Source organism: Cupressus sempervirens, chromosome 1 (genome assembly GCF_028749045.1).
Source record: "Cupressus sempervirens isolate cs-2001-9-10 chromosome 1, ASM2874904v1, whole genome shotgun sequence".
Lineage (NCBI taxonomy): Eukaryota > Viridiplantae > Streptophyta > Pinopsida > Cupressales > Cupressaceae > Cupressus > Cupressus sempervirens.
In genome coordinates this window covers 428,269,300-428,291,886 of record NC_143118.1, presented here as the reverse complement: position 1 = coordinate 428,291,886, position 22,587 = coordinate 428,269,300, and the positions used below count along the sequence as shown (strand labels likewise).

At 34.9% G+C, this 22,587-nt stretch overlaps 1 protein-coding gene across 2 annotated transcripts in view; it reads right to left on the bottom strand.

Annotated features, from left to right (window-relative positions):
- The window catches only part of LOC149578103 (rhomboid-like protein 19), a 179,506-nt gene that overhangs the window by 72,103 nt on the left and 84,816 nt on the right, over nucleotides 1-22,587 (bottom strand). For both annotated transcript variants that reach the window (XM_089827562.1, XM_089827563.1), the window contains exon 4: nucleotides 21,509-21,675. In XM_089827562.1, coding sequence (XP_089683688.1) covers nucleotides 21,509-21,675 — 167 coding nt within the window. The remainder of the gene's footprint in view (nucleotides 1-21,508; nucleotides 21,676-22,587) is intronic.

The following is a 22,587-nucleotide window of genomic DNA, read 5'->3' as shown; positions in this document are numbered from 1 at the left end:
GGAGAGCCTTCCCTTTAATGTAGGAGAGACTTTGTCTCACACGCTGTGGCAGGTCTACCTATTTTGTGAGTAGATTTTCACAGAACTATCAGTTGCAAAATATCCACCCAACATGTAGAATCCAAGATAGGTAAGGACATGGGTTCCAATGCCATGAGGAGAAATTCCAAGATGGGTAAGGACATGGTTTTCAATGCCTTGAGGAAAGAGCCGAAGATGGGTAAGAACATGATTCCAAAAGCCTTGAGGAAAGATTCCAAGATGGGTATGAACACACAGTCTGAATACCTTGAGGTGACCTACTTGTAGATGAGTATCTAGTGCCCTTCGATATCAAAATTGTGATCCTTCTAAAAGAGTTCATGTAAAAAGCAAAAAGGGACTTAAGCTGCTAACTAGTAGGGGCTACTCACCATCCACTTAAAACTGATTTATTTTTAATAACATATGTCCACCTTTGTATAGGTGATAATCATCATCAAAGAATTCATTTAATATTGCATTGAAACTATTAATTGCCACTGATCATAAATTCACCTTTTGATTATGAAACCATCAATCAAATTATGCTCCAAATTTTTTGAAGTAACCCATTGACCTTGACATTATGAAGTCTATAATTTGTCATTAAATTACATTTGATCATCAAACACAAATCAATCTCAGGATCACCAATTTGACTAACAAACAGAATCTCTCATACCACTCAATATAAGTGCACTTCATTCCATCTTCAAACTAGCAATTATATAATTTAACTCAAATGCGAAAATTTACAAGAGTCATGGATTGATTGTAATCTAGCCAATGAATTGATAAATTATAATTGCTTAAGGACAAGCCATTTGGAGAGGGTAGGACTGTAATATACCCCCTAAATAAAAAAATCTAATATTAATTACAAATTATATCCCTAATTGTTTACTAATTAAATGATTAATAAAAGACAAATATATTGATTAGTAAATAAATAGCTATTAATCAACAAATCAATGTATAAATATCAATTAATAGCTATATAAATATTAAATTAATATCAAAATATAAGTAATGAATATTTACAATTCTCAATGTAGGAATGGATAAAAGTAATAAATCCTATTACTCAATCCTAAGGATACTTCCTAAATACACGAAAACCAACTTACATCATAGATAATAATAATAATAACTATTAAGCGAACAAAAGGACATGACCCTTTAAATGGGGGAGTATAAAACAAAGTCAAAGACCATATGACATGGCATGGAGCGATAGGGAGTTTGAAAGTGGTGAATACCGATTTTAGTGTTGTTATCTTCAGAAATTGCACCCTATCTCAAGCACCTAAACACTTGATATTTCTAGAGAACATGGGATCAATCAGAGGTGTGGGCAACCTGTGGTTTGACTGAACCTCCGGATTCTAGGCTGGTTCCTATGTGATGGATCTAATGAATACACCTTTACTGATGGAAAACATAAACTTAGATGGAAAGGGATGAAAAAGGAAAACTTAAGTGGAAACTAAACTGCAGAAAATAGAAGGTGATACACCAAACTTATGATATGGAGATAAACTTTTCCTTAACACAGATTGAACTTATACCAAAGATGATACAATTTCTGATAAAAACGTTTGACACACCAATATTTCCAAGGCAGATTTTAAATCAGTGAGAAACTAGAAGGAAATTAATCAGCGCTAATGTTCAGAAAATTAATACAACCTTGGACCTGTGCAAACAATATTTAACCATAAAAGATTCTAAAAATGAGACATACTTGAAAGGTTTCAGTTATGAAACACAAAAAAAGACATCAATCACCAATTTGATATCAGAAAAAGATCTGGAATGAATAAAAGCTCTCAAACGCTCTTTCAAAAAGTCCTCCAAAACAGATACAATCATGTGAAGTAGCAGCACAATGATCTCCTAGAAAATACAAAGGTCTCTCTCCTAAAATTGCCCCCTTTTCGCATTCAAAATGAGAAGTATATAACAAGAAACAAACTCAACAATCTTTCCGTAAAAGAAGGGACTGTGGGTTGAATCTCAGAAAAATCTGTTCCAAAAAGGACTCCAGTAATTAGAGAAACCTGCCAAATGGCCTCCAAATTGTGTCTTTACTAGGTCTCCATGATGACAAGTTAAGGAAAACACCAAGATCTCCAAAAATCTCTCCAGAAATGACTCAAAAATCATCAATTGGGACTTCTGATCAAATACAAACACTAAGACACATGGCAACTCCAAACTGACCATTACTACCAAGTCATCACAAATGTCTTCACCTTCCAGTTTGAACTGAACTTCAACTCTTCCAATTTAGGAAATCAAAACATCAATTCTCCTTTGATACTTTTAGACAACAATCCGTGACTCAACCTTGAAACTTGAATTTAAAAATTCCAAAATTCCTCATATTTTATTTTGTTTCATCAAATTTATTATTTAATAATTGATTTATAAGATATCAATTATTAAATAATAAATATAATAAAAAGATCTCAACAAAATAGTAACATTGTTTATCACGTGGCTGGTCTATCACTTTATGATGAATAAAATTTCAAACTAAACAAATAAACTCCCTCAAAAAGTTTATGTACCCGAAATCATTACGAATCTTGACATGATATGTTTTTGTAAAATGCAAAAAACAAAACATATCATTCTATTACAAACTTGGTCGAATATGAGAGAGAAGGAACTAAGGGTTTGATAAAACCCTAGTCAAAATGGAGGAAAATTTGGCATTTCTCTTGATCTCATGGCATGTTTTCTGGCATTTCCCTCTGGCTGCGACTGGTTGCTTTCTTCTGAGGATGCCATTGTTTCTTTTTTCGTGAACTAGGTAAGCCACTTTCTATAGGGCAAGGTGCCCGATTCTCAGTATTTTGATTGCATATTGAAGTTTATCTACTTGTCATGGCTGGGACTTTCTGATGTTCTTGTGGTTTCCTTTCAATGCATTCCTTCACCAATTCTGGTGCATACACAGCCATTGGAAAACCAACAACCTCAACTAAACCACTTTCCTTCAACTTTTGTGTGATTGGATGGAGGGGCTCAGTGTTTAATCTTTTGTGCAAATTACCAAGATCGTAAAACTTGAAAGAGGTATCAGAAAATTTCTATAGCTCACTCTCTAATCCAATCAAACAATCAGACCCAACAACTCTAACTATCATTAGCTTATAACTTCACATAGAGAAAGCAATTATTTCAACTAAATAGCCGTTGCAGAATGAGGGACCTCATTTGGCAAAAGTCCAATCATATAGATTCGGAAATTGGATTGTTGGTGCCACACGAACGAAGTAACTCATAATTAACAACCAGAACGGTCAGATTTGTAATAAATTAGGAGGATCAACGGCTATTTGAAACATATTCCCACCCACATGATAACTCATAAATCCAACCACCATAAAATTCACTTTAATCTCCTATAGTAGAAAGATTATTTCCTTTCCGGATCCTTCTACTTAACTTTACTGAGAACTACCCTCTTTACTTGAGAATCCGAAGTAAAGGCTTGCACTAAAATCCTTTTAACTGCAAGAAAAGAGGCATTACCTTGCTTTTCCGTAGACTTACATTTGCCTTCAATTTCCTTTGGTTCGGGGCCGTAATGTGCGATCTACTCTTTCGTACCTTGAGTTCTTTACCTATTTCTTTTCCACACAAGGCTTTTTCTCTTGATTTCACAACTTAGCTTGGAGAAGCCGCAAAAAGAATTCACTGCCTTGAGCACATGAACACTTTATTTCCTTTGTATCAAGCTCTTCTTTGCAACTGACTCCATCATAAGCATCTTTCTGGCATCTCTGCAATATATCACTACATTAAGTTTAAGAATTCTTTACCTTTCTTGTCTTCCGGAAAAGAAACCTTGAATGTTTCCATTAGACGAAAAAGCACCATCGAGACCATTGCTTCCCGAAAAGAGAAGCACTCAGAAATATTTACCTTTAGTTTGGCCACTTTTCCTTATATATCTTGACGATGGATCACTGACTGTGGATTCATCGTTTAGTAATGCATATCAAGGGCCCACATTAAATTCTTTATGACACTGCACCTGGGTCCACTGGACATGTGGAATCTTCTGAATGGAGCACGAATTCTCTTGCTTTATACCCATAGCTATTCATTTTTAAATCACAGCCTTTGATCTGAGATAGCATCAACGATCAGGATATGATCTTAATCTTCGGAAACACACTAGAAGTTGTTCGCTTCTAGAGGGTGAGTATCTAAAAACATGAAGTTTTGTTTCTTTACATAGAAATGAACTCTGGCTTCAAATCTTCAATCTAAGAGTTTCATACCTTTATATTTTTACTTCTCTTGGTCCTTTCATCATGAATCGACTAGATATACTCGTGTGGATGCCACTGTTGCTCATTCTTCAGGGCCTCACTTGATGAAGTTTGCCAAAGATGGAAAACAAGCAAAAATGGACAGAATCCGAAGAAAACACTTGCTTGTGGTAGGAACCGAACTGTAGAACCAAAGAGCTTTCTTCTCATCGGGAAATTGCTCAACCAATCAACCCTCCCAATCCTAGATCACCTAAGAGTTTAATGCAATGGAACAACAAAAATCCCGCATGAAGGCATAAGGGGGAAGTGGAGCAGGGAAAACCCGAAAAGAACTCAAAAGGGAAACCTTAGGATGTTTGATGAGAAGAGAGCCACCTAGGGGCTATCTAGATAGGAACTTGAACATAATTGCATTGACAACTTCTCAAGCTAGAAGCTTAAAAGGGATAGACTGAGAGTCCGACAACAAAATGAAAAGCTATGTAAAAAGGGTAAAGGTTATCAAGAAATAAACTGAAATGTGAACATATTGTACTATTTTAAAGGATGAATAAAGTTATGATGATGCCATGACATGATATATTGCTTTGTATTTAGATGAATGTATGATGAATAAAAGAACCATGTACTCACCATAATGTTATCAAATGAACAATCTATGATTTGGTTTACATGAGCAGTTGATGGTTTAAATCTATTTCATGTATCTTTATTGCATGTTAAGTAGATATATTTGATTAAAAGCTTAGTTGCCAATTCGTGAAACGAATCCGATTCAGGCACATGAATCGGATCTGTGGATTCAGGATTCTTTTTTTCCAAATTATGATTCGTGCATTTATATTATATATATGCATTGTATATACTAAAAAATAAGAGAAATATGTTAATGTTTAGTGTCAGAAGAAGCAAAACATGAATTTCTTGATACACTGAAGTTACTACTGTTCTTTGTGAATCACAAAGATATAAGCATACATATATGTATACATACACGTATGCCTACATACTTGTTATGCCTCATGGATTATCGGCAGTGTAAAGATCATATTATTAACTGACTTCATAATGGTCGGGCTTCATATTGTCGGAAGACTTCAGTATCATGCCTTGTATCGAGTTTCATACATATCGTGCCTCGCTTCTATCAAGTGTTAACCCTTATCGTACCCTGATTTATTATCGGGCCATAACATAAATTAGTCAAGTTTGGCAGTTACATAAACTGACATGACTCTTTGGAGTCATGCCTTTACATTTTGTATATATATCTATGACCTGCCGCAAGCAAAGTATTGATTACTTGGCATTCTAGTACCCACAATCAGCATCAGCATATTGAAAACATTACTTACTGTTGTCCACATCATTTCATTTGTTACAAGCAATCCAGTGCTACGATTACTGCTGAAGGAGGAAGACAATCAAATATATTGCTGAAGTCATAGTCAAAGATAAGTAAATATATTCTGCATAATTCAAATTAGAACTCCTCTGCATAATTTAAAACTGATTTCAAAAGTTAAGGAACAAAGTTTTAAATCAACCATTAAAACGGTGAATCACGTAAGAATAGAAGATAGGCTAGATGGAGCATCAAACTTCTCATCTTGGAAAATCAGATTATTAATAGCACTAAGAGAGATGGAATTAGAAAATTACATTGAATCAAATTTACCCATGCCTGAAAATGAATTCAAGAAAGTAACATGGAAAAGTCATAATAATAAAGCGATGAAAATCATCATAGATTCAGTAAAGGATCATATACTTCCATCTATAGCTAATCTTAAAACTACATTTGAAGTGTTCTCCTCCATTCAAAATACATTTGAAATTAACAATACAAGTAGATTATTAACTTTAAAACAAGATCTACTTTACATAAAGATGAAAAGTGGAGAATCCATAACCTCTTACTTCCTAAGAATCACTGAATTAAAAGATCAAATTGCAACTATGCAAAGCCAAGTGGATGATAACGAACTAAGCATGATTGCTCTTAGAGGTCCTCCTTTGCCATGGGAAACCTTCATACGAGGTTTAAGTTCACAACCCGAACTTCCAAAATTTGATCAACTAAAGAATGGATGCTTTCAAGAGGAGTCTAGACTAGCTTCCAGAGGTCTAAGTTCAAATCAAGAGGGAGACATCCAAGCATTATACACCAAATCAAATAAGAAAAGAAAGTTTAAGAGTAACAAGAAGGATTTCAACAAAAATCACAAATCTCACAAACAACGTGACTGGTCCAAAGTTAGATGTTTTAAATGTGATAAACTTGGTCACTCCTATTATGTATGTCCAGAAAAACAGAAAATTCAAGCAGCTTTAGCATAAGTTAAAAAAGAAAATAATGAGAAAATAAATAAAGAAAATTATGCATTCCTCATAGCTCTCTCAAGTGAATTAAGCATTAATCACAATACCTAGATCATAGATAGTGGAGCTTCTCGTCATATCACCGGATTTAAGGATAAGTTTGAAACCTTCTCAAAACATGAGTCAGAAGAAGTAACTATTGGAGATAATTCCTCTCACCCTATTAAAGGAATTGGTTCTTGTTCTATTCAAATGAATTTTGGAATCACACTTCAACTCAAGAATGTCCTATATGTACCAGAGATCAAAAGAAATCTTGTCTCCATCTCCGGACTTGCTGATCAAAGGTACAAAATTGCATTTCAAGAAGATAGAGTTCTATCTTGGATTAAGAACTCATCTATTAAGAAAGCCATCTCCATTGGAGTCAAAGATGGTAGTCTTTATAAGCTTTGTAATAATCAAAATCCTAATTTAAACTTAACCCTTAGTAATGATAAGTCAAATTCCTCCGAAATCTAGCATAGAAGACTAGGTCATCTTAACTTTCAAACCTTCTCCTCGATAGGTAAAGTTGTAAAAGGTCTACCTAATCTGAAAGCAGATCATTCAAGTATTTGTAAAGGGTGTGCTTTAGGTAAAAATACTAAACATTCCTTTCCGAAAAGTGATCATAAATCTAAATCCATTCTTGAATTGATTTATACAGATCTTTGTGGTCCTATGTCAGTTCCCTCTCTTAATGGATGTCTTTTCTATATAATTTTCATTGATGATTACTCTAGGAGAACCTAGATCTATTTTGTGAAACAAAAGGAGTCATATGAGGTCTTATCCAAGTTTAAAGAGTTTAAAGCCTTAGTTGAAAATCAATCAGGTCAAAAAATCAAAACCCTAAGGTCTGACAATGGAGGTGAGTACACATTTGATATCTTTAAAAACTTATGTATTTCTATTAGGATTAAGAGGGAGTTTTTTTGTACTTTATAATCCTCAATAGAATGGAATGGCTGAAAGGAAAAATAGATCTATTGTTGAATCAGCCAGAGCCATGTTACATGATTAAAATCTTCACTACTCTTTTTGGGCTGAAGCATCCAATACTGCTGTCTACATTCAAAAGCGATGCCCTTACTCCATATTAGAAAATACCACTCCAGAAGAAGTATTTATAGGCACTAAACAAGATTTAAGCCACTTGAGAATATTCGGATGTCCAATCTATCTTTACATACCAAAAGAGAAAATAATCAAATTGGAGCCTTACGGAAAAAAGGGAATATTCATTGGATATAGTGAAACTACAAAGGGATACAGGATCTACATTCCTGGGAAAAGGACAATTGAGATTAGCAAAGATGTAATATTTGAAGAAGATGAAGATCAACCTATAGAAATTGAGAGGGAGGATAATTCTGACTTCTCTTCCATGTTTAATCATACAGAACCTGAAAACATTAACAATATCAATAAGAAGAGACCCCTTTGGGCTAGAAAAATGTTAGCGGAAAATCAAGTTGAACCAGATGAAGTAATTCAAGAAAGCAAAAGGACCAAAAATCAATCTTGTTATGTTGCATTACTATCTGAACTCATAAAATCTGAACCTACTAATGTTGAAGAAGCACTTTCACATCAATCATGGAAGGAAGCTATGATTGAGGACTATAACTCTATATTGAAAAATGATGTATAGGATGTTATACCAAGACCTAAGAACAAATCAGTTGTTTCTTCCAAATGCTTGTTCAAGATTAAACATGCCGCAGATGGTAGTATCGGAAAATACAAGGCAAGATTTGTAGCCCGAGGTTTCTCTCAAAAAGAAGGTATTGATTATGAAGAAACCTTTGCCCCTATTGCCAAGTACACTTCAGTCAGAACAATCCTAGCTATTGCAGCATCCAAAGGATGGAAAGTACATCAAATGGATGTCAAAACAGCATTTTTCAAGGGTAAGATTGAAGAAGAAGTTTACATTGAACAACCAGAAGGCTTCAATACCTATGACTGCAAGACTCATGTTTGTAAATTAAAGAAAGCACTTTATGGACTTAAACAAGCTCCCAGAGCCTGGTATGAAAGAATAGATAATCACCTACTGAAATTGGGATATGCCAAAAATGAAGCTAACCCTACTCTATACTTCAAAACTGAAGGTGATGATATGGTTATTCTTGTATTATATGTTGATGATTTGCTAATTACAAGTGAGGAACATCTCATAGAGAAATGTAAGCAAGAACTCACAACAGAATTTGAAATGAAGGACTTAGGGTTACTTCACTGGTTTTTGGGATTAGAAATCTAGCAGCAAGACAACTGTATTATACTAAACCAAGGAAAATATACAATTGATATCTTAACCAAGTTTGGAATGATGGAATTTAAACCGGCTGCTACCCTTATGGAAATAAATCTACACAAACAAAAAGATGATATGAACAAATCTGAGGCTGCAGATCCTACTTATTACAGACAAATTATTGGATCCCTAATGTATTTGGTCGATACTCGTCCGGACATATGCTATGCAACTCACACCTTGAGTCAGTTCATGTGTGCTCCTAAGAAAATACATTTACATGCTGCTAGATACACATTAAGATATCTAAAGGGTACTATTGGAATGGGAATCAAATATGACAAAGTCAACCTTGAACTACTTGGATATTCAGATTCTAATTGGGCTGAAAGTTCCATTGAGCGAAAGAGTACTTCAAGATATTGTTTCAGTCTTGGATTTGGTATGATTTCCTGGTCTAGTCGGAAACAAACTTCAATAGTATTGAGTTCCACCGAAGTTGAGTACATTGCATCTTCCTTGGGTGCTAGAGAAGCAATTTGGCTACGAAAGTTGCTTTCAAATCTCTTCAAAAGACCTTTGAAGTCCACTATGATTTATTATGATAATCAAAGTTGTATTAAGCTTTCTTCTAATCCAGTGTTTCACAACCGCTCCAAATATATTGAAATTCCATTTCATTACATCAGAGATATGGTTAATCGAGGAGTCATTCAATTGGAAAACATATGTACAAATGATCAAACGGCTGATATCCTTGCCAAGCCTCTAACTAAAGTGAAACTGAAATACTTTAGAGAAAGACTTGGTATGATTAATTGTAATGACAAATTTTTGAAATAAAAGATTTATTTCATTTGAGTTTATGCCTCCATTGGTTAATAGTATTTGATATGTAATGAAAGGTGATGATCTTTCATGGACATATTCATTTGTAGAAAATTATTTATAAGGTGACGATCTTGTAAATAATAAATTTTATTTGGGCTACTCTAGACATTGCTCAAGTGCAAGTAGAGATTATTTGGGCTTCTCTAGACATTGCTTAAGTGCAAGTAGAGATTATTTGAGCTTCTCTACACATTGCTTAGGTGCAAGTAGAGATTATGTGTACTTCTCTAGACATTGCTTAAGTGCAAGTAGAGATTATTTAAACTTCTCTAGACATTGCTTAAGTGCAAGTAGAGATCATTTACTGTTCATATTGTGTTGCTTATATGATGATTCTGACTTAACTAATGTTTTACTTCTCCCTAGCTAAAGAGGGAGTGTTAATGTTTAGTGTCAGAAGAAGCAAAAAATGAATTTCTTGATACACTAAAGTTACTACTGTTCTCTGTGAATCACAGAGATACAAGCATACATATATGTATACATGTTAATATATGTATACATACACGTATGCCTACATCCCTGTTATGCCTCATGGATTATCGGTAGTGTAAAGATCATATTATTAACTAACTTCATAATGGTCGGGCTTCATATTGTCGGCAGACTTCAGTATCATGCTTTGTATCGGGTTTCATACATATCGTGCCTTGCTTCTATCAAGTGTTAAACCCTTATCGGACCCTGATTTATTATCGGGCCATAACATAAATTAGTCAAGTTTAGCAGTTATGTAAATTGACATGCCTCCAAAGAGGCATGTCCCTACGTGGCCCTTGAGCCACGTAGAGACATGACTCTTCGGAGTCATGCCTTTACATTTTGTATATATATCTATGACCTGCCGTAGGGAAAGTATCGATTACTTGGCATTCGAGTACCTAGAATCAGCATCAGCATATTGAAAACATTACTTACTATTGTCCACATCATTTCATTTGTTACAAGCAATCTAGTGCTACGACTACTGCTGAAGGAGGAAGACAATCAAATATATTGCTGAAGTCACAATCAAATATATTCTGCATAATTCAAATTAGAACTTCTCTACAAGCATTCTTTTGTACTTGTTTGTCTATCAAAGATCCACTATACTTAACAAAATATACATTATTCTAAAACTAAATCATTTCATTGTATGCATCTATGAATCTAGTCTACTTGATAATTGATCTATTTTCATGATTATAAACTAGCACAACCGATCTCCTTCGAAACCAAACACTTTACATCAAACTAGCAACTATGAGAGAGCAAAATAGAGAGCAAGTGTGAGAGAAAATGAACTTGTATAATGAATTAAAGGGTCATTTTTAGGGTTTTAAAAAAATTAATTAATTCCGAGTTGGGTCCACTTTTTTTTGTTTTTACTGCTTCCTTGGCCGCCGATCCACATTGGATCCTTGAGGATCCGGACAAGATCCTTCATCCTGCCCGGATCCACGCGAGGATCCGAATCCAAATCAGACCTGAATCCGGATCTGGACTCCAACATGTGAAATTCGATAACTAGGATTACAAGGATTAGGCTATTAGTTCCTTATTTGTAAATGGATATTAGGCTGGTTAATGTATCAAATCATAAGGAGACATAACACTAATATATGGATTAACTTAAGTAGTAAGTATGAAGGAAACTAACTAATATTGTTTAGGGGAACTTGTTAGGACCTTTACATCTATGATTAAGTGAACTTCAAAAAAATGTATTCACCAAACTTCGTATTAACTTGTCTTCTCCTTTCAGGTTCCCTGGCGGGGCATTACAATGCACAAATCACTATGAAAAAATTAAAAAATCAGTTAAAAATGTTGATGGGAATATTGTTCTGAGTTCACATCCAGACATCATTAAGGTCTTCAAAGTGCCGAAAAATTCAGAATGTGCAAATTTGATAAAGGAGAATTCACAACAACTGTGGAATGAGAAAAGGCTTGATTACATCAAGTTTTCAAATATCAATTGGTGATTCATCAAAGAGAATCAAAGGCTGTCAAAACTTCAAAAGATGTAACACCACCGTTATCAAGATGAATGCAATGGCACGAAATACAGGAACACATGATCCTGAGATCCTCTACGATTGCATTACCAAGAACAAGGCCTTTGCTAATAATCTACACAATCGATTCAGTAGTCTCAACATTTTCTTCATCTATGTTTTCAACTTTGTACTTTCAAAAGATATGTTGCATGTAACCTAATTGCACATACCTTCAGTCATGTAATCCAATAAATCTTCTTTCTTGTTTGACTTATTCAAGATGGTTGAGTTTCTCCCACCTTTTTCTCCTTTTTTCTCTTACTCGTTTGCCTATTTAAAGGAGTACCCCTCATTTTAAAATCATCTTGATTATATGCAAGAGAGCTCTGCCAAACTTGTGCAAGCATAACTATGATTATGTAGTTTGAATTTGAAAGAAAAGTGAATACAAAGAGGGCATTTTGTTTTGAAGTTGGGTTTGGAAACAAATGTCATAAAATCAAATTGGAAGTTGTGACTGTAATTTGAGTTTATTGTCTTTTATTCACGTTAATCTTGTATGTATTTTAGCACATAGTGAGTATGAGAAGCAATTGGATTCGCCTCTATGATTTGGAACAATTGCAATCATATAGACTAGAAATTGTGATTGTGGATAATATTACTATCTTGTATTCGTGCAATTTATTAGAATCATAGCTTAGAAATAATCTAGTTTTGGAAGTCTTTGTGCCCCAATGGTAGAGATTTTTCTTATAGATTCGAAAAACTAGACATAGATCTAAGCCGGTACACTTTCATTCAGCCTGTGAGCTAGTGTTTGGTATCAATGTCATTGTTTCCAACTATTAGATAGAAGTGTAGTTATAGAGATTAACCTTGCCCATTACTCGCTCAATGAGTAAGAGGATTCCTTCTTGAAATAACATAAAAGAATATCAGTAATAACCCTTTACAATATATCTTAACTTCTTGCTTACCTTGAGTTTCTCCAAGGAATGGTGAGAAGTGGGAGCCTTCCCTTTAAGGTAGGAGAGAATTTGTCTCACATGCTATCATTGGTAATCCTACTTTGTGACTAAATTTGCATAAATTGTTAGTTGCAATATATCCACCCAAAACCTATAAACACAATAGGATTAAGGGCATAGCAGTGTATGTTTGGTTGTTATTAAAACTAAAGCTAAAATAATAAGGTGAAGGGCTTCTGCTGTTTTTAATTTTAATTAATAAACCATTGAATGAGAAGATTGTCGTTGCTGGTTCATCTCCTTGCAATTGGCTTGCTTGGAATATCTTTAATAAAAAGGGTCAAGTGTTTTTGATCCATCTGATTTGCGCCCCAAACTTAGGGCCCTTTATGGAATTGATAGCCAAGAACCTATAACATGTGTCCAAGATTTTGAGAGGTAATTTTAACATGGTGGAAGATAAGTTTAGAGGGCAACATTTGTCGACATTGAACAATAATATTAGTTACCATGGTTTTAGATTGAGTGCGAAAAACTCATAACCATCAGTCCCAATTCCACCATTAATTGTCTGAATACACTCCTTGACAGATTTAAATTCTCTTTGCAGCCATCTTATCTTCTTTTATTTACAGGTATTTTGGCCTATGCTGATCTTAGCCAACTAAAAGCATCTTCCTATACTATGCCAAATTCATGTGAAACACCCAAGACTAACCATAGATTCTTTACTCCATTGGCCTAATTCGTGTGCACGTATAGCACAAACAAAATTTTCCATGGTACAACCCATCGTTTGCAAACGTTTCTAGTACTCTCCAATTTGTGGATTTTTTTTGTTAAGCAAGTCTTCACAAGTTCAACTCTTGTGTTTATAAATGTGGGCAAAAATGTCTACATAGGTAAAATGCTGGTTAAAATGTGTTTCCCACATAGTTTTTCTATAAAACTGTGCATTTTCTCTTTCGAGATGTCAATTTTTCTCAAGCTTTTGTCGAGTTGAAAATTTTGGGCTTACCAAGCACTCTTCGAGTCCAAGTCTGTAAACTGTGGTCCAACCCATCGGTTAGTACTTTGCCACCATCACAACTATTTTTGTATGACCAATTCATGGATAAGCTGCCTTTGCTATTTTTGAAGCACATGCGCCTCTCTTCGCACAATCATTATAAAGACACAATACCAGTCTGTTCTCAAGGGATAAAGATGCTATTGCTTAAAAGCTTTCACAGTAAATTTTATAAGATCAGTTACATATCATTGCATTGTATCTCACAATATTTTGCTAATCATGCAATAAAACCATGTTTTTATGATTAGTTACATATCATTGCATTGCATCTTGCAAAATTTTGCTAATCATGCCACAAAAACCATGTTTATGGAAATTGCCAATCAGCATCCACCATGCCTACAATTAAATTATAATGTCTTTTAGAAAACTTGTAAAAGAGATCAAACTTAAGCTTAAACAATGAAAATGGAAGTTATACAGCTAAAAGTTACACTTTGAGAAATTCATAATGATAAATGATAAAAAAAATATTGTCAAATTACAAAAGGAAATAGTTATTGCAAATTGATACCAAAACTCCAAAAGATAGGCAACTTCAACATAGGAAAAAACAATTTGATCTTGGTTTAATAACCAACTGAAAACACTTATAACTAGAGCATAATTATTACAATTTGGAGAGGGCTTAAAACTAAGAACTTTGTCTTTATGAGAAAAAATGTTGCAAACACACATTTATCAACTCTTAGAAATATTTACTCTATATACAATGCTGAAATTCCAAGCCTGCAAACTGAATAGCCTCCTGCTCTAGCATAGGCTTAAGTGTCAAATAAATGCCCAACTTGGGCACCCAGGCCCATGCACTCATCTTCCCACTGCCATTGAATGGAGATAGCGTAAGCTTACTGGTAGCATGATTAAGGTCCCCATTCTTCTATTGTCTGGGCCATTTATCTCCTCTAGTCCTCAACACGTCCCTGCACTGAGAAATTTTTGGGCAGTGGAATGGATCTCTAACATACTGAGGTAAAGCATGTCACTCATATGTAGCTGCCATCACTATATGCTGAAGTCCCATACCATCCAAGGGATCTACTAGTGCCTGCTCCTCTCTAGGAAGGAAGTGTAGCTGTAAGGGTCTGTCAACTGTGTGTGTAGGTGTTGTCTCATGTCTAGCAGAACCAAATGCACTATCATCTGATGAGAGTGGACTACTGCTCCTATGACTGCCAACAACTAAAACTGTCCTACTTGCTCTCCCATGCCTACCATGCCAGTCCCTATGACTACCCAACTCCAATTGATCCAGGTATCTTGTAATCTGTGCTATTCTTGTGCTATCAATAGTTGTGTACTAATTAAAATTCTCATCAACTCAGGGTCGGGATCCTCTGATTGGACCTGTCAATTACCATCACGTAAATCACCCTATTTATTGGTTCTTCTGTACCCAAATCTAACAGTGCCTGAGATCTCCTGCGAGAATAGTATCTGTATATCACAGTTCTGCCCGGATGCATGGAAGTGAACACCAAACCCTACAAGCTGCCAAAATCTCTACTCTGATACCACTGAAAGATCCGAACTAGGTATTTGAAGCAATTATTGATGTTTGTTAATAAAAGCCTTTGACAATGAATAAGGGTATTACTTTTGGTCTTTTGTAGGTTTTTATTTTTTTTGTTTTTTAATATGTTTTTTTTCTGATTTTTTGTTTGTCAATGATTCTGGAAAGTGCAGCAGCAGACTAAACTAAAATTCCAACCAAGAATGAATAGACAATTTTGAGAACAAATTCAATCTTCTTTAAGGGTCCATTTGGTTCATGGAATTTAAAAAACCTGGATTTCTACAAACCTTGGTTTAGCCAAATCAAGGTTTTGCAAATCTTCATTCCGATTTTTTGGGATTTTACCTAAACCATTTGTTTCACTTGGAAGATGCATGTGAAGACACATTTTTATGTGTAAGCTTGGAGTTGAAGCCAAATTTCAAAAAGTAGTCCAATCTATTGTTTTTACACTCCTTAAAAAAACATAACCAGGTTTTGATTTCCAATTCCTACTTGCTATTAGGAAGTTGGGAAACCTGGTTTTGAGGCAAAATTGGAAGTCCTGTATGCTAATTCCATTTTGCCAATTTTGAAACAAACAAAAAAAATTTCAAACCTGGATTTTGAAATAGCCAATTCCTGCCATCTTCCAGGAACCAAACGGACCCTAACTACTCATGAGAGAAACTATGAAAACCATTCCATGCAGTTTTTCTGCAGAAATCAACTTAATCTCAAATACTGGACACTTTATTAGTTTACAATTCCGGAAAACCTCAGGAGCTGATGTCAACTTCATGGCAAGGTGTATGACCAGCTGAGGAAGTTTACACGTCTGGAGACTCTACTAAGGTGCCCAATCGGCTATCTTACAACAACTTTTGCCCCTCTGATATAACCAATCTGATGTACTGATGCTACTGTCCAATCCTCAGCTGGAAAAGGTCACTTCTGGAGATATACAACTAGCAAACAATCTTCCTGGTTAGTTTCACAACAAATTATAACATTCCAGATCTGCAGCGTATGTAATTATCTTCTGTCCTTGCCTGAGATCACAAGGAAATCTGCCTATTCAGCTAAAACTGTTCACAATTCCTCCAATATGTAAACCATAAACACCAGGTGAGCTTGGGGGGGATACATCCCACTCACTGAGATTAGGAATCGTCATCCTTAAGCTCTAGATATGCTGCAAATAATCATTTGTAGAGCTCTGAGTCTTCCCACAATGATAAATTGAATCCTGGATGCCAAAAATGAGAGCCAACTTTCTTTTTTAATTCTCTCCATTGCTAGTTCGACCATTCTAGGGTTTTTTCCCTTCATGTTCAATTCGTGTTGATAAAATATATGGAAACTTCGAGAATTCGAACTCCAAGGGGTATGGCAACATTTTTTTAAGTGCCTGCTCTTTTATTATAATATTATATGTTATATTCCCTAGGTAAGAGGGTGAAGGACTCATTTTAATATATTCCTTCATAAATTGACTATAATATCACTTCATTATCATTTTATCAAAATCATGACTTAGAGAATATTAATGTATTTCTCTATTTATTAATAAAAAGCTAAATTCCCTGCTTGGATTCTGGTATGGATGCCGGTTCGAGATTTGGATTCAAAATTTGTCAAAAAAAAATTTGGAATGGGTTTGGGTTCATTTTGGGTTCCTCGTAACAAGATATATATATATATATATATATACAGAGCTAAGTATCACCACAAAAGACTAATAATTGGAATTTGATTGATAATTTGTATACCGTGTTTCCATAGTCTGCCGAAACAATTATTTCGAGCAACTGAATATTGATTTATTTATCGAAAAGTTTATTAATCCTGCATGGCATATATTTGAAGAGGAGTTTATATTTGTCGGGCATTATATTATCGATCCTTTACATTCTTAAGGAATCCCACGTTAGCATATTATTTACCCTGTTACAACTTACAAGTCTCATCACAGCACCAATGCCAACCCCAAATCAAAGCTTATGCAAATTAACGGTGTCATTACAGAATTTGTGTGCTGCTCGACTCATGCTCAGGTACCTACACTAAGGATTTAGAATATTAGACAGACCGAATGTAAAAAGAAATATTCAAATTTTTTTGAAATTCATATTTCCATTTTTGCAACAGATAGAGTAGATATTTCAACTAGTAGAAATGAAGATGAGCACAATTTTTTATCAGAACTATAAATGCTTGCCAATACATTTCCTGCCACTATAAAAGCCTGTGGACTTAATTATTATTATGATTATTATATTACAATTTATAAAGATCCTGTTGAGAAATACCCAGAGGAAATATCATATTCTCTAGCTGATGAAAAGATCTTATTACCTCAAAATAGAAAAAAAAGCAGGGTTGTAAACAAAGGACTACAGTTGGGAATGAATTATTCCAAACCATATGTTTTGGTGCGCTTCTTACATTGGTCCATCACACTGTACTTTGCCACTAAAGATTATTTCTAAACTATTGAAGAACATAAATAATTGCACTATTCAACATTGATTATGGGTATTTCAAGATCAATATTGATCAAGGACATAGAATGATCACAAACAAGTTGTGATTATAATTCAATAAGGAGATATGTGAATCTTTGAATTTGGAAAATTATGTTAATTTGTTCTAAATTGGTCAGAACTCCTCCCGGGCTAGTGCGGCAATTATCAAAGTCCTCAAATTCACCTAAACATCGTCTAAGGTTCCATTGGGCGGATGTGTAGAGAATTTGATAGCCCTACAGAAAATTTCAGACGAATCTGAACCAAATACAAATTCACACCAAACCAAACCGCCTATTCCAGGTCTGCTAAGCAAATCTGGTAACTTAGATATAATAGAGATACAAAGCTCAAATTGGAATATCGTCTGAAGTGCTATGATCATTGTTGCTAACCGAACCCGTATAAGATGACTAGCAATTCCTCCTCGATTTTAGTAACTTACCCTAAAATTTAGGAACCTCATTCAAACATTGGAAACCTCTCCAGAGATCCCTTTTCTACTTTGTGGTCCCCCAAGTGATGCTACTGTCATGGAAGCACTCAAAATGATTCCAAGAACCCCTGCAACTATCAACCTCAAAGTGAGTCCCCTAACCATCCCATTGACCCACAAGAACTCAGATGATAGGCCAACCTCTAGATATTTGCTACGCAGTCTAATGAGGGGACATGACGTTCCTCCCCTCTCGGAGTTGCTTGCCCACAAGCAATTGGTTGGGTGCTGCAATATAGCCTCACCTTCTCAGGTGGCATCCTCAACACGGAAATCACTCCAGTGTAGCAAATACTCTCTCGTCTACAAAATCTCATCAAGAACCAAAATTAATCTCTTCTCCTCATCCAATGGAGGTAACTCAAGTGAAGGTATGATATGTTTTCCCAAGGACTTTAGGAAGCATGATACAAGAAATCCTTTCTTTCAAAAGGCAATTCAACCTTGTAGGCCACCTCTCTAATCTTCCTCACTACATTTTGTCATCCATAAAATCTCAGCTTGAGTTACTCTGCACCACACGTAGTAAGTGCACTCTGCCTATAGGGCTGAAGACATAGGAAAACAATCTCCCCAGCCACAAATAACCTCTCCATCCTATGATGATTTGAATACATCTTCTGTTGATTTTGCATGTGTTAAATGATATCCTTAAGTGGCTTAAGGATATCCTGGCAATCCTATAACATATGACGTGCTCTAGGTGCTCTCTTGTCATCCAATGCCAAACCTATGAAAGAAAGTGCATCATAGCATATAGGATTGCTATGATAATAAAAATAGAGTATTCATCATTAAACAAAATGCTTTATAAAAAATCTAACCCCAACACAAAAAAGAGGCACTTATAAATTACTTGTGAAGCTAGTCACATTCTTAGAAAAATCCAAGGCAAATGACAAGATGTACAAATTTGGACAGTATGTAGTCACAAAATAGAGTGAAGAGGGGGTCATACGAAGCAACAAGAAGCATATTGGATCGTACACCTATAGACAAGGCAATACTCGAAGGAAAGAGATTGTAAAGTGGAGAGGAGCAGAAGCAGTACGGTCAAAAAGAATAGGTGTCATAGGATGGAGAAGAGCAAAGGACATACAAAGAACATAGGTCGTACAGTGGAGCAAGGAATGATCTGCACTTAGAAGCTTTCAACAGCAGACCATACAAAGAACCCAAACAAGAGTCAGCACACATGTTGTATGGAGTCAGACCCTACACGAGGGATAGTACACTGTACAGTAAGAACAGAACAGGGTCGTACTACAGCTATCAGACGTGTGTATTCAGAAATTTGGTGTGTATAATCATTTAATAAAGCCACAAAAACAAATTTGATATGTTTAAATTCACAGTCAAGGGTTAGAACGATTTCAGGATGTTCTTGCAAAACATAAGTTAGGATACACTGATTATCATCACAACTGGTGGATGGTTCAACTTGGCAAATATTAATGTAGATCAGTATATTCTATGATTATTCTTGTCAAAATTATTACATTACACAGTCTGCATGGGTCGATTCTAAGCTTCAGTATACTAATTAAATGCATAGTGATAGGATAATCCAATAGAACAACTCTATGTTGACAAAATACAACACTTTATCCTACTAAGTTATCTTTTTAGACAAAACCAACAAATACTAGGTCTAGAAACCTCTTGAAAAACTTGAAATAGCATCATTGTCAGCTTTTAATATGGTTTCCAAAAAATGAAGGCTATAATCACTGGCAACTTCTTTTATGGTTCATGGAGCAAGTTTTAATGGTCTTAAAGCTTGTTGCCCTAGTGTTTATTATAGTCCTAAAAACCTAAGTAGAGCATATTAAATTCCAAAGAAATGAATCATTTGCACAAAGTAGCTCAAATAACGGATGATTTTATTGGGAAATCCGGATACATTTGTTCATATAAAGTGCAACCAGTGCTGCCAATAGTGGCATGTTGTGATGGTTAAGTTGTTGAGTTGTTATCCTTGCCATCAAGGTTCAAATCTAACGGGGATGAGGTCCCCCATTGTGGCCTCACTGGTTCATAGCTCTAGGTCAAAACGTCTACCCCTCCTTAAAAAAAAGAGTCCAATCATGTGCTACTACCATTCATATGGGATTATTAAAACCTTATTTGAAGAGCTACCACCATTAATTATCTGGGTCTCCTACAACTCGTTTAAAAACAAAAAACTTAAGGAATCAAAAATATTTTGCCTCGACGCCTTTTTATTATTGTTGGACATGGTTAGAAAAGGAATGTGTATGGAATAGTTTAACCTTTAAGAAAGGGGAATGGCTATCATCTACAAAGTTCTATGATATATCCCATAGCATTGGAAGATATATCATACCAAATTAGAACATTGTCAATGGTATTTTAGAGAGAGCCAAGAAGCTTCCATGTTGCAATTCTTATTATAAAATCCTATTTGGCAATAAAATTAATGTATTCTGATATATTTTCTCTGGACATAGCTTTATTGGCTGATTTTAGAATAGTTTTGGCCCTTAGATGGCTATTGTATACTGCATTTTAGGAAATATTATCTCTAACAACATAATCATTAGTCTTGTCGAAATTTTGGTTGCACTGAGTGTTGCAATCTAGAAAGTAGACTTAATAAACTGTATTGCATTCGTCTTATCTTCACCATGGGATAATCTTGTATCATTAAATTACTTAATCTACTACATTGTCTTTTTGTTACTAATTTTCATTTTCTATCAATCTCCATGCAATTATAGAGAACTAGTTATAGCAGTTCAAGAAAGAAATTCATGACACAATGTTGTGTCTATTAAGTAACTTATTATTCAGAAAAATAGCTTAAACAACAAACAATGTTAATGAAACACACACAAAAATGTTATTGCTTGCTCTTTCTCATGACCAAACACTTGACGTGATTATTATTCCAGGGCTTTACTTCAACAACATCCAGACCTCATATAATTTAACCTTTACTATCAATATGGTAAGCAATAGCCATTTTAAAGATGAGAGTGAAATTAATTTCAATTATTTTACATGCACAACTGAATTTCATTTAAATTTCAGTGATGTAACACAATCTATAAATAATTGATTCGTGGAACATTTAACTATTTATAGCAAATGAAATGGAAGTACTTACAGAAAATGCTCCCTTCCTGTCATGTAAAACAAAAGGACTCCAAGAATAAATGTGCTGAATGATGCAAAAAAGTTAATAACAGCAATAAACTTCAAGAACTCCTTTGCGCCCCATATCGGCTGTAATAATTTCCCACTAAAAAGAAGTCCAGCAATATTTACAATTAACTGCAAGAGATTAGAAAAACGTTTCATGGTCATGGATTGAATGAATAAATGAACTAGATCTGTTTCAGATAAAAGTCCATGCATGACAATAAACTCAAATTTTAGATTTAGGAAAATAATAATAGGTATCCAAAAGAACAAAATCCATTCAAGGTTAAGAGGCTCTCAAGGACCAGGAAGGAAGCATGTTTGAGAAAATTCGAACAAAAACATTTGCAGTTGATGTATGCTACAAGTAATTGTTTTGTACGAATCTGGACTAGACTCTTCAAAGAAGTAAACATGCCATACAGATCCACTGAAGTCTAGGATAGAAACCAAAAACACAGCAAAAAAGTCTTCTGAAACAAAAGTCTAAATAAAAGCCAACAAAATTACATAACATAATGTTCTATATTCTAAGTAGAATTGTTTTATAATGTGTGGAACAATGAGTTGGTAATTACATAATTCTATTAGATTCAATGCTAACAATGAGGCCAATATAAGTTCACTAGATTCAATCACTTAGGTTGTCCCCCGTATCTATCTTTGTATATTCATGTCATGGATGATACTCCTAAGGTTTACAATGTACATGGTCTGGGTCAATAATTATACAAATCTGTGGATGAGAGTATAAAACATCATTTTTTTTCAATCAAATGAAAGAACACATTGTGTTACTACCAGTAAACCCCAAGGATACGGTCCCCCACCCCCGCCAAATTCCTTGGCGTTCCCGGAATGGAGGCCCATCAAGGCCACCACGAAATGAGCACACCACTGAAAATGCAAGAACGTTCCAGTTTTTCAAAACATTGAGGGGCACACAACATCCCTTGAGCATTTCGGCGCTATCACGACAAGATAAAAAAGTAAATTTAATAAGAGAAACGCACATTTTTAATGCATTTTATGGTTCTTACAAAA